This window comes from Mustela nigripes, chromosome 12 (assembly GCF_022355385.1).
Source record: "Mustela nigripes isolate SB6536 chromosome 12, MUSNIG.SB6536, whole genome shotgun sequence".
In the NCBI taxonomy this organism is placed as follows: Eukaryota; Metazoa; Chordata; class Mammalia; order Carnivora; family Mustelidae; genus Mustela; species Mustela nigripes.
The window spans coordinates 15141375-15158589 of NC_081568.1; the positions used below are offsets into that span (position 1 = coordinate 15141375).

The 17215-nt window shown below is 37.3% G+C and overlaps 1 protein-coding gene across 6 annotated transcripts in view; it reads right to left on the bottom strand.

Annotated features, from left to right (window-relative positions):
* The window catches only part of CDH18 (cadherin 18), a 982055-nt gene that overhangs the window by 13422 nt on the left and 951418 nt on the right, over window positions 1-17215 (bottom strand). For 4 of the 6 annotated variants that reach the window (XM_059416934.1, XM_059416937.1, XM_059416936.1 and 1 more), the window contains one exon: window positions 1321-1572. In XM_059416934.1, coding sequence (XP_059272917.1) covers window positions 1321-1572 — 252 coding nt within the window. The remainder of the gene's footprint in view (window positions 1-1320; window positions 1573-17215) is intronic. The other 2 variants (XM_059416940.1, XM_059416939.1) reach the window with 2 other exon arrangements.

A 17215-nucleotide genomic window follows, 5' to 3' on the forward strand; every position in this document is an offset into this window, starting at 1 on the left:
CTAGAATGAAGCCCAACATCTACCATGCTCAATGAAGCCCCAAACTGCTTTTTGTTTGTTTGTTTTGCTTTGTTATTTATTTATTTATTTATTTTGCCTCAAACTGTCTTAATGCTGCTGAAATAACCATCCCACTTCTCAGCCTCATTCTACCTTCCTCTGCACTCCTTCCGTACTGGCCATTTGTCTTTATCTCAGGAACAAAATAAGGAACATCGCTTGCAAAAAAAAAGAAAAGAAAAGAAAAAGTCTTTCTCAACAAAGCATGTTGTTTTTGTTTTTCTGTTTTCCTTCCATGTGTGAACAGTACTGAGAAACAAGCAAAAGAGAAGGTTGCTAAGAGAACGCATCAACGAATGGAGAGAGCATGCTGGGTAAGTAAGTACGCACTTCGAACAATGAAACAGAAAGATTCCTTACATCTATTTCTCTTGTTATAGAAAAATCTGGATTTGTGGTCTTGTTGAAATAGTAGTTTTAAAGAGTTTATAGTAATAGCTTCAAAATGTGGTCATGATAACTTAGACTGTGAAAATGATAATCTATAATTAGAGAAAGTGCCCTGTTTTTTATTAAAATGAAATATTATGCAAATCTCAAGTAAAAATCCCATTATACAATAAAATTTAACATCTCTAAGGCCAAAATTATTTAGATTAGCACTTTAAAATTCAGCTAGCATTGATGATTGAGTAATATTTTTGACCAATAGAAATTGCTACAAGAAATCTATTTTTTATTTGGTGTTTAGATTCATTATATTTATTTATTTATTTTAAAGATTTTATTTATTTGGCAGAGATCACAAGTAGGCAGAGAGGCAGGCAGAGAGAGAAGGAAGCAGGCTCCCTGCTGAGCAGAGAGCCCAATGCGGGGCTGGATCCCAGAACCCCGAGATCATGACCTGAGCCAAAGGCAGAGGCTTTAACCCACTGAGCCACCCAGGTGCCCCTAGATTCATTTTAGAATGATAACAGTTATGTTCTTTGAAATCTATTATAAGAGCCGTTTTAGTATGGTATTTAGAATTTTTAGTATGAATTCTTTTTAAAATGGATCCTTCCCTAATATTTCTCTTATAGTCTATCTTTTCTTCTGATATTTTGGCTTTTCATCCCATTTGGATCAAATTACTTCTAGATCAGCTATGGTATTGAGAAAGCTAAACAAGAGGAAGTCTGTGCAGTTATATTTTGTGGTCCAAATTCTTGGGTTCTGTCAAAACGACTGACTTTCTCTCTCTTTTCTAATGCACTGTTGGCCACTGTAGGGTACATTCCGAATCGTCATCATACAACGCTAGGAGGCTGGAGGACTTACCTAGGAGAATGACAACACACAGCAGAATAGCGATTAAGGCCCCTGTACTCAAGCCAGCCGAGGACAGGAACGCTTCCGCGTGGCAGGTCCGCACTCGCCCGTCTCTCTCGCATGCACAAACCCTGACGGTGAGGGTGCTGCTGCTGCTGAGAGAGGGGATTCCACCATCAGAGATCATAATGGGGAGATAATACACATCCTGAATAGTTCGACTAAATCTCCTCCGCCTTGTCAGAATGCTGGCTGTGTTATCTATGACAGACATAAGCAAAACAAAATGTACTTAGTAAAGCCGCCATTCAAGATTCACATTTCCTTTAATGGATAAAATGGGTATCTGTGATTTTTTTTTTAAATTTTAGTTTATGAAATGGACACAGGAACATGAAGGGGCAATCATTAAAACATGACTAATAAATGTTCTTAAACTGAGATAGTGACTTGGAAAAATTAATTGAGCCCAAACTAAACGAGAAGGGGAAGAGTAGAAGAGGAGTGAACAAGCAGTCAACATTTCCGACATGGACGTAATAGCAAAAAGATTTAAAAGACGACAGATGGCTTCAAGCCAATGGGTCCTGGCCTTTGAGAAGAGACAGCGGTCCCCATCCCAAACTTTATGACTCAAGGTAAGTAATAGAAACAGACATCTCTATTATTAGCAAACTACTCAGGTGATGTTAATGTACAAAAAAGGGGAGCATTGGTATAGATGATAAATTATAGAGGTCAGACCAATTGACAAACTTTTTCAGATTTAATTGTGATTTGAATCGCTCTCGTTATAGTAGATGCAACATGCAAAGTTAATGATGAATAAAATAGTTAATTCTATTTTTATGTACTTTAAAAATACTATATATTACACTAAATGCCTGCATGATCAATCTGTGGATTAAAGATTTTGATCTATCCACAAAACATCATAAAGGAGAGGATGTTAAATTTCTAATTTTTTAAGAAAAATCATTTTTACTATAAATAATAATTTTAAAAAAATAAATAACCTAAAACCCAGAGCATAAATTGCCCAAAATCAAAAAGCTGGTGAATAATCAGGATACAACCTCAATACATTCTAGAACCCTGCTCAAAACCACAATGTCATACTGCCTTTTTACTCATTAACATTATACTGATATTCTCAAGTGCACATAGTATATGGTAATCTCAGTATTGTTATTCCTCATTCCAGCAAGCCTGTTGACCAAAAGACCCTTTTAGTATATGCTTCGAGGCGCTGCACAGATTCCCAGCCTGGAATAACTAGTTAACCTAGCTGTAGATTATCACCTGGCTCTATGTTGCATCCTTCCGGAGCAGCAGTTCCTTAGTGACTCATTGCTCCAAGGTTATAAAGGTCTAGCCATTTCTACTGAATGTAGACATAGTGAATGGCAGGTTTAGTTCCACAGCTTTACTCTTGGGTCAGCGATGAGGCATTAAATTTGCATAGCAATTCAATTTCTCACTCTGCTCAACCTTCTTCCTCTCACTGCCCCACAGATGTTGATCCCAAGGGCACACTCCCGTAAACGACCTGCCCTCTAAATTCCAGTTCAGAGTTTGCTTCTGGAGAACCTAACCTGAAGCAACACCTGTGAGTTAATTATCTTTCACTGAAAAGTAAGTGACTCATTACACAATGACATTCAGGAATTCTTTTATCTCTTCAATTGTTTTATTCTGAAAATTGGAATTCTGTTACATATGACGATGTTTAAGATAGTCATGATACAATAACTTACAGCTATGCTTTCTTGATTTTACATGGCCAAATTAATGCAATAGAAAGATAAACTTTTCAAATATTCAATATAATACAGGTAATAAAACACATGAATTATATATATGTATTCATAATCATATACACACATACACATATGACTATATACATAGGCCTATACATATAATTGAAGGTTTGTTATGGAGCATAAATAGCTAATAAGAAATTACAACAGGTTTTCTTACCCAGTAGAAAAGAAAAAAAGAAAAATGTATCAATTGTGTATTCTTTTTTTTTTAAAGATTTTATTTATTTATTTGACAGAGAGAGAGATCACAAGTAGGCAGAGAAGCAGGCAGAGAGAGAGGAGGAAGCAGGCACCCTGCTGAGCAGAGAGCCCGATACGGGGCTCGATCCGAGAACCCTGAGATCATGACCTGAGCTAAAGGCAGAGGCTTAACCCACTGAGCCTCCCAGGCACCCCATCAATTGTCTATTCTGAAACAAGTTGCGAATAGGGAAAGAAAAATAGCATAAATTCATCATGTGTGTTATATAACCGTACAGTCACAAGCACTCTCCCAGAAACCTGAACTTTTGGAGGAAGCACATTTCTTGGCTATAGGATGTTGCATCATGATTAATATAAACTTGCCTATATGTACAACTCTCTAGTCCAAGGCAAAGGTATGAACTAAGTGTTCACAGGCACAAACATATTTCAGAATCTCACTGCTGGCCTCTGAAGAAGAGATGTAAGGCACTAGCCCTTGATTTCAATAAACATAATTAATAATGTGTAGAATGACCTAACATGCAACAGTGGGTATGTCTCCCTTTTATGGCTCTCACCTAATGTTCACTTTATATCCTTAATTTGGAAGCATACTCTGTTTCAGAATAATTATTTGAAATGCAATCAGAAATGAAGAGAAAGCCAGGAAATGTTTCTACTACACCTTAAGTTCTTAAATAGAAAGCTCTCAGACACAGAAACATAAAAATATTCTTTCTTTCTTTCTTTCTTTTTTTTCCAGGTGAAGTTTTGACTTTTGAAAGGAAAAGAGGATTCATGAAGCAAAGAGCTTCCTACCTAGAAAGATTTAGCTGAGCAGAATAATGAGCTCCTGAAAAGGGATATTGTGTACCTAACCAGAACTGCAAAAAATGTACTTGACTGAAAACTCACTGAACTTGAACAAGGAAACTTTAAACTAAAATGAAAGAGGTAAGAAGATATATATGAATATGTATACATATATATCTTACTTACTTTTATATTTAAATACAGGGAACAAAATTTGTCTTGTTGAAACTGAAAAACTTGTTGTCAAGAGCAACAACGAATCTCTAAACTTGAAGTACAATTAAAACAGTATACACCAAGTTTTATAGAAAATATTGACTTCCAAGTGGATAAAAATTAATATGAGCTGAATAAAGGGCAGCTATAGTAGGATGGAACATCTGTGAATGAAAAGTGCTAATTATCGATGCCAAATAAAGGACAGTCTCTAATAATGTGTACCTAAGTTTGTTTCTTCTAATTCTCAATACTTTGGATGACGCTCGTAGAACTCTTAGAAACCAAGCAAATATATTTGGTTAGGATTTAAAAAGACACTGAACAGTTAGCACAAAGACCTTACACTAAAACAATGTGCAACAAAGATGCATATTAGATGGCAAAAATTTCGTGTAAGAGAGATCTAGAGTAACAGCAATTATTTTGCAATATATATCTCTGAAAGCAGGAGTAAGGCCACAGGGAGGTAAAACAAAACAAAACAACAACAACAACAAAAACTAAAACAGTCTTGGAATCATTCAATAAAGGTATGAGATATCTATGCATCTCCTTATTGAGAAAACTGCACTGGACTAATGTGTGTACTTTTGAGTATACTATCTTAAAAGTGCTACTTTACCCCAAGAGGTGTTTTAGAAGTCTTTGGAAAGAGAAAAAAAATTAGAATAATATATCATGGGGAAGAGTCTTTGAAACAAAAGTGTAAAATTCTTACATGTCCCATATGAACTCAGGTGACCAAATGGTCTCAGAAATTGGCCAGAAAAATTGGGAAGCTCTCTTAGTAATTCGTGTCTTTCTGAGTATAATCAGTACATTCCTGATATTCCCATCAACCACATCTTCAATGTAATTTGGAAATAGCCTGGAATGTGATTTACTCTTTTAACATAGATGACAAAGAATTTTTTATTTTAATATATAGTCTATTTCTTTCTCTTAAAAGGATATGGGCACATACAGGAGGAGGTAGGGAGACTGCTGCGCATATGTAACTTCTGAATCATGAGGACACTTTATTATTTTTTAATTTTTAAAAAATATTTCATTTATTTATTTGACAGAGATCACAAGTAGGCAGAGAGGCAGCAACGAGATGGAGGGAGGGATCCGGCTCCCCGCTAAGCAGAGAGCCCGATGCGGGACTCGATCCCAGAACCCTGAGATCATGACCTGAGCCAAAGGCAGAGGCTTAACCCACTGAACCACCCAGGCATCCCCTGGACACTAAAAAAATAATGAAAGAGGTAAGATTTGGAGTCCTTTGACAAGTGATCATAAGAATAAAATTCATTTTGGAGCTCTAAGAACTCCAGGAATTTTACAACTGATTGATAAGTCACAAAAAATATTTACTGTAAAATATACTATTGAATAGATAGGTACACTTGCAACCTTTCTGTTTCCACAGGGACGGAAGGCTAGAGAATATGATAATACAATGTAAGTTGCATATTAGTTCTGGAATTCAGACAAAAGTTTCTGAAATTACTACTATGTATCCTATTTTTTGTTTATTTAACATTTTTAAAGATTGTTTATTTATGTATTTATTTAGAGAAAGAGTGAGCGGAGGAGGGAGAAAAAGGAGAGGGGAGACCCTCCAGCAGATTCTGAGTGCAGAGCCTAACATAGGGCTTGATCCCATGGCACAGAGATCACGACTAGAGTCAGATGATTAACCAACTGAGCCACAGGGGTGCCCTTTTTGTTTATTATTTTGAGAGATTTGAAAGATTCTAATCTCTGGTGCTACTTGTGTAAACTATAAAACAATTTAAATTAAAATAGGGGTGCTTTGAGGTGTGCTCAGCTAGCAGGAGCTGCTGACCACCCGCAGGCGCGCGCTGACCACCCGCAGGCGCCTGCGTAACAATAAAGAACCTCTTGCTGATTGCAAAAAAAAAAAAAAAAAAAATAGGGGTGCTTTGAAAATACTCCCTGGAGCCAAACAGATCCTATATTAAAGTCCAAAATTGCCTTATATCTTAGTAAGTATTAAAACTGTGTGTTCTTCAAAACTCTTTAATTATTAGACACCTATACACTCCCTGCCATTTCATAGGATTCTTTATTTGCTAATGCAGGTATGAAGATATGCTGTATCTCAACTGTAGCCAACAGACTATTAAAATAATATTTCCAAACCCACCAGAACAACAGAAGTGTCTGAGATGCCCCAGATGTGGATCTCTAATTGAACTAAACTTTTTTTATTTTTGGATGTTTAAAAAAATGTCTGAAGTGAAAGTTAGGAAATAGAAACTTCATTTTTCCAGACAAATAAATATTCATGACTTCCTATTGTTTTCATTTATTTTCTGGCCTAGCAGCCATAAGATCCGTTCATAATTTAACTGTGATTAGAGCCCATGCATGAAACAATGCTCTTTTGCTTTCCTGTAAAGCTCCTCTCACATAATAGGTACTTGATAAATAATGATTTGAACTACATTCAGCAGGAACTTGTCTTCTGTTATGGTTTCCTTATTATGTTGACCTGTATTAAGAATTAAAATGAAAATGAACTTGTATCTCCTGTAACACTGTAGTGGCATTATTTCCTCATGCTCTCTATTTAATGTTCTTTCCTTCTCTCCTGCTTCCTGGCTTCCTGTTCTTTTAGCCTCGAATTGCCCTAATAGCCATTTTCAGACTCTGACTCTGCCTGTTCATTTAAGTTTGTAAACATCCTCCTGGTCTCACTTGAATTTCTGCCAAGCCACAAATGTATGATCCAATATGTCATTATGTTCCTAGTTTGCACCCTGAAATGTCGTGCCTTTGACCATCTGCCACACTCCCTCTTGCTAATCTTGAAACCCCAGATAAACACCACCATCCAATGTCTAAGGTTTCTGCTTTCAGATTCATAAAAAAAAAAAAATGTATGTTGGTAAAATAGTTATGACCATCTCAACTGGCTCCACCAAGTGTGTAGAGAAACAGACTGTGCTCTCAAAGTAGATTAGAAATCAACCTATTAATATCCATTCTTTATCAGATACCTGGCCGTAGCTATTGAGTTTCTTTTGCCATTTTCTTTTGAGCTCTCATCATCCACTCACACCAGGAAAACCTCACCTCTATCCCCAAAAGAAGCTACCATCTATTATCAACATTCTAAAACCACATTTGAAACTGCTCAATTCCTCTTTGACTTTCATTACGTCTGTATCTACAAGACTATGTATTCAAGACATAAACAAGAACATAAGTACATCCGAAGCAAAAATATGAATCTTGAAGAATATCAGCAAATCTGCTCATGAATAACACATTAATTTGTATAAGTGTTAATAACAGTGGAGAAGGTGATGAAAAAAAAAAGAAGTTTTTAGAATAGAAATCCAACCCAAAATTCAGAATAATTCATGACCGTATCACAATAATATAATACTTATATACTTATAGAGGTAGATATAAGAGTAGTTTATTAAAAAAAATATACGGACTATAAGAGAAACCCTTTACCCTTTACTGATAACATACCTTTAACAGCTACTATTATTCTTAGCAGGGAATGGATAAATCAAAGATGATACTATGTTTGGAGTCACTATATTTATAAACACTGAAGGAAACTGTAAGGAAAAATCTTCAGCTTTAAAAAGTGAACATATAATCCTATGTATGAAGTTGTTTAATGTTTCCCCTGCCTCAGGACAGAGGGTGGAGTACGGGACTCCTATAGGAGACATTGGGTCCTTCCTGCCATGCCAGCAGAGAACAGCCTTCCTGCTCACAAACAGAAATCAAAACAAAGAGGCACGGAATGGCAGAACTAGTCATATTTTTATTTTTTCTACTTTTATGTTTTTGCTCAAAGAATAGGAGTTAGCTCTCCTTTTGTTGACACTATGAGTAGGAGTATAAAAAGGTGAGAGACAGTGGAGTCTGTCAATTATTTTAGGAAAAAATACATAGAGACATAAAAAAAAAAGATTAAAATAGCTAAGAAGAAAATAACAGAATATTTTACCAACTAGAGCAAAAGGGCCTCTAAAGTCGCTGCTTTTGCAAGTCATGCCTCCCCATTTTGGGGTCAAGATGGTACGTGAACTGTTTGCCTTCTCACAAGTCCTTGTCTGGAAGGACAGTGTGATTGTATTGGGTGGGACAGCCCTCGTGTTAGTAAGGAGGACCGTGATCCGACTGGGAGGGAATGGAGATCCGTGGTAGAACCCAAACAGCAAGTCTCAGCCTCACCAGAGCGCCCGTAAGTCCCAGCAAGGCAAATCTACCATCACATCCACTAAGGCTGTGTGAGGGGTCATTAGTAACTATATTCTGAGTTCAGACTATGGGTCTGTTATTTTATTTAGGAATGGGAGAAACTGCTAAATGTCTCTGGAAGCCCTGTGGATAAAAACAGAATTTTAAATGGTCATACTCTGTAGAGAAATTAAGCACATTACACCACCAGCTGTGAGTTCTCATTTGAAGGACAAAAATAAACTATGGGAGTATTGACTGCTATATAACTGATAATGCCAAAGAAGTACAAAATATACATAAAATCTCTGTGGTTCCCAGTATGTATCAGACTAAATAACCGCATTTCACTACTAATGGACCGTGAAATCTGAAAGAAAAAGCTCCCAAAAGATCCCTTTTTGTTGTCGCTGTTGTTACTTTTTACAGATAGGACTTTTTTTTTTTTAGGATTTTATTCATCCATTTGAAAAGGGAAAAAGAGAGAGCAAAGCAGAGGGAGAGGGAGAAGCAGGCTCCTGGCTGAGCAGAGAGCCCGATGCGGGGCTCATTTCCAGGACCCTGAGCTCATGACCTGAGATGAAGGCAGAAACTTAGCCAACTGAGCCACCCAGGCTCCCCCAAAAGACACCCTTTTAACTTTTTAACAGAGTCAAAATTGAAAATAGTCCTCATGTTAAACTTAATGTAAACTTAGATATGCTTTCAATCAAACCCAAATAGCCACAAGTAAAAAACACTATTTTCCAGCATTGCCTTTTAAGTATTTTGCTAAAAATCATAGAACAACTTATAAATAATATTGCTGTCACTTTTAGAAGTGTAAATGAATATTGCAAAGAAACAATACAAGGTGATAAAAAGAAGGAAAAAACCAAAATCTTCAAAATGCTGCAACAAGATGAAAATGAGAGTCTACGGATTCTTTTGTTTAGGATGATTAAAATGGTAAGCTTCAGCGCAGCTCATTCATTTAAAAATGTGGTATTTTGACTCACTCATTTTTAAAGAAGGTATCTACAAAAGTAGAAAATGCATGATCTGAAGAAGAAAACTGAGAGACAAATATGAGGAGTAGATGTTCCTGAAAGCAAATTATCAATAAAATTATGATAAGGACTTTCAAATTTGGAAGGCATATTAAGTGTGATTTAGGGCCCTGCAAACAGAGATATAAGTATACATATAGTTATAAATGATCTCTTCCCCTAGTAAAACCTCTAGGATTTACAGATGCACTTGGCAATTAGAGTTAAGCCTAGGAATTAGGCTGACAAATCTCCTTGCATCAAATAAAACCTAGTCCCTCAAGAGGCAGCATAAAGACCATGAAGCAGAACAGATTTACCTGCTAGACTAATGGTAATTTTAGATTGGGGGATTCGATTACACTTTTGTATTATAAAATGAATGAACAAAGTTATTGTGTGCACAGAACCCTGGTTATAAACTTATTCTCACGGACTTTGTGACATTACGGCTTCAGATGCTTGGTTTAGAAGTGGGAATGAGGGGGCGCCTGGGTGGCTCAGTGGGCTAAAGCCTCTGCCTTCGGCTCAAGTCATGGTCCCAGGGTCCTGGGATCGAGCCCCACATTGGGCTTTCTGCTCCACAGGGAGCCTGCTTCTTCCTCTCTCTGCTTACCTCTCTGCCAACTTGTGATCTCTGTCTGTCAAGTAAATAAATAAAACCTTAAAAAAAAAAAAAAGTGGGAATGAAACAATGGAGTTTTTGAGGCTAAAATGAAGTTCATTGTTTGCAATTTTAAGATTAGGTGGTTGGGGATGCTTGAGGTCTGTTAAGTTGGAATCTTGATTTTGGCTCAGGTCATGATCTTAGGGTCATGAGATTAAGACCTGCGTCTAGCTCTGTGCTTAGTGGGGAGTTTACTTGAGATTCTCTCACTCCCTTTGTCCCTCCCTTCGGCCCCCTCACTCTCTCTTTAAAATAAATAAACAAATCTTTGAAAAAATATAAACAAAGATTCGGTGGTCTTTGGAAAAATTTCATTTTAATCAGAAAGCATTTTTTGCTTTTCTTATCTGTTGTTGTTTTAGAGTAATGTACTTTAAAAATGTTGTGACTTAAATATTATCTTCTGAACTCTTCTTTTTTATTTTAAAATTATTATTGATATGTTAGCTAATGATAAATAAGGTCATTATTAAACATACTGTATATGTTGCAAAAAGAAAAATTAGAAATCCTTCACTTGGTTATTTTCCAAATCAAAGTCTTTAGTATTTAATAAGTAAGGGTCCTAATTTTCCAAATAAATATTACAGATTTTGGTTAAATACAAAATTTTCTATCCACCACAGTTTGGTATTAGAGCAACTAAAGGATTAACTAAAGGGTATATTTTCAAGCGTAGAGTATGGCACAGTGCTTAATACTTATTATGTGCAATGTTTGTAGCTCTGCTTTGCCACATCTCCCCGACTGGATCTTCTAACTGTTGTTGCATTCTGTCCTCTCTACGCTGTCTCAGTTCTTCATCTAATTGAAAAGTGTTCTGAGGTTCACTTTACCTGGTGGAACAGGCTCTATCCTGTAAGGTCAAATCATGGTCTATGTCTTTTGAACAATACAATCTTTAGTGATCTCCTTAAAGGAACTCAAGTGTCACTGAGTTCACAAGTTACATTTCATCACATCGTCACTTCCCCAACTAGATGGCAAGTCCCCCATAAGCAGGAGCTTTGTGTTTTAACTCCTAACACTCTGGAGTTAGCTTAGATCATTCAGGGCCTTATACACCACAGTCAATGCATGCCCCTTTACAGATTAAGTGGTAGGAGAAAACCAATGTTAATCTAAGAGCTGACTAGAGGATTTCTTTTAGAGGGGGAAAAAAATAAAGCTCATTCTTTCTAAGAAGAGAGAACAAGAAGGGTGATGAATAGTAACATAGTGTGCGTCTTCTATAGAATGCGGGAAGCCAGTGTAAATGTCAAACAATGAAATAAAGCCGTGTGTGTGTGTGTGTGTGTGTGTGTGTGCGCGCGCACGCGTGTGCGCATTTCAGGTGCTTTGCTTCATTTTTAAATTAAAAACAATACATAAGGGCACCTGGGTGGCTCAGTGGGTTAAGCCTCTGCCTTCGGCTCAGGGGGATCTCAGGGTCCTGGGATCAAGCCCCGCATCTGGCTCTCTGCTCAGCAGGGAGCCTGCTTCCTCCCCTCAATGCCTGCCTCTCTGTGTACTTGTGATCTCTCTCTTTGTCAAATAAATATATGAAATCTTAAAAAAAAAAAACAATAAATTAGTATGTTCTTATTGAAAATATCCAAAGACCATTTCATAGACATTTCTTAAGAAGCATGTTTTCTATATTATCATTATTGCTCATACATGTGATTAAACTCTATACTTAAATCATCATTTCTGTTTGATGTGTAATTATATATTGCTCATTTTATACTTTGTCTCCACCTTTTCAGATATTCTTATCTGATTTTCATGGGGTTGCTGTAGCTCCAAATATTTTATCTGTGAAATTCTATTATACTTGATAGTTTTTTAGATTTTTCTGAGGCATTCAGCATTTTAAAATACTCTTCCCTAATTATCATACGAGTGATATCCTAATAAGAAGAAGATTATTGTATTGTAGTTCTTTTGTTCAAATGTCACTAAAAGAAGACCCACGGAGTATTAGCTTGTAATGTTGCAAATGAGCACGTGAGGACCATTTATACTCCTTACAATTTATATTCATTGTCTGGAAATTGGTAAAGTTATTTTCTTATCTGTCAACTTAAGGAATTTCTCTGGCATTTTATGTATATACATATTCTATCAATCTTAAATATTTCTTTACACAGAGTAATCTATTTGGGTATTTCATATTATGGTTCCATCGATGTATTTCTTTTTTAGTTCCCTTCAATGTACCCTTTGTAACTTGTAATCCTTCCTATGTAATTTCAAATTCTTTATATTTTGATCTCTCTTCAGAAGCGTGAAATAGTAATGATTGTCTCCATATCTCCATTTTACAAAAGAGGAAACCGACACACACTGAGAATGAGGACGTGGCAGCAGTTTCACACATAATCCGCAGAGAACCCAGGTTTCAAATAGAGGTGACCTATTTCCAGACTCTACTAAAACATTCTTCTTTGCTGCTTTTCCCTCTTATTTTTCTTAACAGATACTTACTTAAAATTTCCTTTATGTCAGATATCATGGTAGGACTTAGGAATACAGCAGGTAAATAAGTCAGACAAAAGTCCGTGTATTCCTGAATCTTACAGTCTAAATGGGGAGAGAACCCACAGTGTGGCAATGGCTGTCATTAGGAAGATGCCAGCTATCATTTAAAAAAGTGGATCTGCTCTGGTTGAGGTCTCTTGGGTACTGGGTATTGGGTGACTGGGGTGCTGGCCAATTTGCTCTTAAAGACATTAACTTTTTCCGGTTATGATTCAGAGAATGGATGGAGTCACGGTTTCCCCAGACTGTGGTGAAAAGAGGGAAGTGACTGAAGCTTGATAAAGGAGAGAAACAAGGAGAGGTAGCAAAATGCCCCAAGACTCAAGAGCAGGAGGTGCCCAAGGACACGGGCCCCATCTCACATGCCCCTTGAGAGTATGGGAAAAGCACTGTTCTCTGGGGCAGTGTTGCTGCTTCTTCCGTCTTTCTGATTACTAATTCAGTCTTCAGCACTAGTTGAGTTTTTCTATCTTACCAGAAATTTTAAATTGGCAAAGTTTTCATGTGTCCACTCAAAAAGTCTGTATGCTTTTCTCTTTCTAATAGCAAATGCCTCCCAATGTATACCAACTGCCTCTGTCTTTCAACCTATGTGACCCTTGCAATGATTCCACTTAGGGAAGATCTTCGAGCTCAGATTCACAGTGATTTCTCCAACATCATATGGGGTAATGAGCAGATTTGGGCCAGTATTTAAATATCTTCTTGTGAATCTCAATGTCACTCTGCTTTGGGGGTGACTTTCTGAATCTCTCCCCAGGCCAAGTTTAGTTAGCTGCCCATAGTTAGCCCTAAAGATTTAGAAGAATGAGTTTGAAATCTATTTTTAGGCTACAATTTCTTTCACCTATTATTCCTTTCTGATATCTGCTAAGCTCGGCTGTTTTTTCACCGTCCTCTGTTCACCTACACTTTTGGTACTAGTGTGTGCTTTGAGCACATGGCACTTGCAGGAGAAGGACTGCAGCAGACATGGGACACAAAACCAGGGCAAAAGAAAGCCAGAGAAACGCAAAACAATCAGTTGAGGTGGCACCCGGCATGGAGTGAGAATGTGGTTACCCAATACCACTTTCAGAACTTTTCCAAAGGGTCTTGGTTTTACTCAGTATATAGGATGGAGTTCTGAACCCGCTTCCATTCAATTTTAAGGAATACATATCTGCAGCATATCAGTGAATGTCCAGGGGGCCAGCATCTCTGTGATAATTAGGTTATTACTGAACAACATCCTTTCTTCTGAGCCCATTTTATATGCCAACTATTTGTCAAAATATGTGAAAAATAAAAATACTTGACCTCCAATGGAGGTCCAGGTAAAATGGTGTTTGACTGACAAATACTCTTAGTGATAGCAAAGAGAAAAGCCTGGATATCCCAGTGAAGTGTCTGCTTAAGGACATTCAGGAACTCCTGAAGCAAGATAACCAGATGGGGCGAGATTCCGGACAGGGGAAGCCCATGAACGTGGGGCTGCGGATTACAACCCGTTTGCTTGTACTAGAAACTAACGGGAGGATGGAATTCCAGCCTGGGGACAGAGACACCGAAACTTTTGGAAGTCTCCTGGGCCTGAGTCAAATGGAAATTGAGGGGCCTTAAACACCTGGCTGACTTTCCCTGAAGACATTTGTTAAATTGAAAGTTTAAATTGGAAGTTAAATTGAAAGTTGAGCAGAAACCTGAAAGTCTAAGTGGAAAAGGCCTGGAATACAAAGAAGTGATTCCCGCCCGCTCTGTTTGTGCTGGACAGGTAATCGGCAAAGCTGGGGACTAGGGTAACGGTCCCAGTACACGAACAAGCCCCCAGTTGAAAGTCCTAGAGTGCCATGTCCTAGCAACAGGGCAGAGATTGACTCTAAACAAAACTACAAGTCAACCTTGACTTGGTTACCATAATGATCGGGTTACCATAATGATCGCCTTCTCTCCTTGTGTATCAGAGAAAATGGTGACTAATCCCTGGAGAAACACATTGTCACGTGAGACTCCTATATCCATACACTACATGTGACATGAAATACACACACACATTGCTAGACGTATCAAGAAACAAGACCATGTGTCCCAGTACTGTTTCTCCAATCTCCTCGATGAGAAACCAAAACCTGTTATCTTATTGAGACACTAGAGGTAGTTGACAATGATTGTAAAATCGTTCAGATTAATATATTTAAGAAATAGAGGAAAAAAGAAGGACAGATAATTTCGCTAGAGATTTATATCTGTATAAAAGGAAAAAAAAAATGCTACCAACCAAAGCAATCAGTGTTTGGGCTATGCTTTCTCTGAATGGACATACTTGCTTTGATAGGACTCTTGTTTCTTTGAGCAGAATATTAGCTGCATACTGGTGGTTTCTACTAATATACTTAGAGTGTATGTCACAGGGAATACTGAAAAATAGGCCCCAAACAAAGAAATTTTTATGTAAATAGAATGGAACATGTGAAGAGACATGTGTTCTCCAAGATCTGACTTGCTATGAGGACATTAGTGATATTATATGCTTGCAGACATCAACATGGGTGAGTTATCTGTCTCTGGACTAAGCTTAGCATACATACATGAGCACGTTATAATAAATAAATAAATAAATAAGTGGCTTTTGTTTTTTTTTAACAACAGTTTTTAGCAGGAATTAGTTCGATGATTTATAAGAGGGATTGAGATTTTACCAGATCAGGTGCTAACAGGTTAGCCTGTTACAGATTTATGGATGCTGCCAGAAGATACGTGGCTCCCGGGTCAGGCACAAAGGACTTCATTACTCATGTCAGAGTATCTAGGACAGACTCTCATTCAGAACGTAGAAGACAGCGTTAGAAGATAGCAGGAGTGCCTCCTTCCAGAACAAAAGCAGGCTTATTTATCACCCCATTATATAAATACGAGGACAACCTCTAGGGCCAAGGCAAACCTAATTTCCTTGCAGCCTCTTACAGAATATTGGAACTCCCTAGTTGAAGGTTCCTCTGTTGTTAAGCAAACCCACTGCATGCATACCATGCACCTGGGCTATGCCATGTCATTCTCCGAGACTTTGGGGTTAGAGGAATCAGAGAAAATATGAAATTCATACTATTTCCCGTGCCATGAAAAATGAAGCATTTCTCTCTGAACCAGGAGTACAGAGCCTTGTGCCAGCATCCGTGAAACTGGGTCAAGATTCACTGCTCATCATGTAGGTAAGGTACAATCTTAACATAACAGTAGGAAGGCTCTTATGACACATTGTCAATGACTACTTAGTTGTTGAATAATTGACATTCCCAGATTTTGTTTTTATTTTTGACTAATGGGATGCATGTAACATCTACGCTATTGTCTTCTGTTTATGTGTAAAACCATTAATAGTTTTGAACACATGTTCATATGTTCATAGGTTTATTTACTTTTCTGTTCTTTTTCCTCTGTTAATTATTTGTATCCTTTCGCTCTTTTGTTTCCTATTTGGAATGCTTACTTTGTTGTGTAAATATATTCATGATACTAATCCTTACTCATTTGTAAGTATGGCTATCTTACCCTAGGCTAGAACCTGTTTTTAAGTTTTATTTAGAAATCGTTTAGTGCAGGAATAATTTTAACATTATCACATTTGTTAATGTTTTAAGAATGTGCTATTTGTGTCTTTTATACGAAATCCTTTCCTATCCCAGTTATACGAAATGAGTGCACTTCATTTTCCTCTAAAATTCTTAGAATTTTTCTTGTAAAAGTAGTTCTTTAATATATGTAAAATTTATTTTTTGTGCATGTATTTGAGATACTCTAATTTTAGTTTCTCTAGATATAGAAACAGTTGGTCCATTTCTAAATACTTTTTGGATTGCCCTTTCCACAATGGCTAAAAATGCTACCTTTGTCTTCTATCAATTTCATATGTCTCTATATAGATTTAGATATCTATTCATTCTATTTCAGTTCCCTCAATTTGTTCTCCTCTTCTCTTTATCTATTTCTGTACTTTATTTAAGGAGTCCTTCATTGTTTGGTGCTGGCCTCAGTCTACCAATAACCAATGTTGTGGCTGGACCAGAACTTATGATTCTTATGATTGCAAGACACTCTTCAGCAATAAACATCAGGACACTTTGAAAGAAAAAAAAGACTTATTACTTACATGTCCCGAAGATTACATGGTACACTTGGGTCCACACAGAGAGGTGGAGGGTAGAGGGAAAGAGAATGTGCGTGTCGGGGGAGGGGGGGCTTGAAGTTCTGTTGTTTGGGGGTCAAGGATAGGTCCTATGGTTTTGGGGGCTCAATCTATCCATGAATTTAACACATAAGAGGGGGAATTTAGAAAACAAGGAGAGAGAGAGAGAGAGGGAGGGAGGAAGGTCCAAATTATCAGTTCTCAAAATCAATTAAGATGTCTAAAACAAAGAGTCTCGGGAGGCAGGGTGAAGAGACCGGATCTT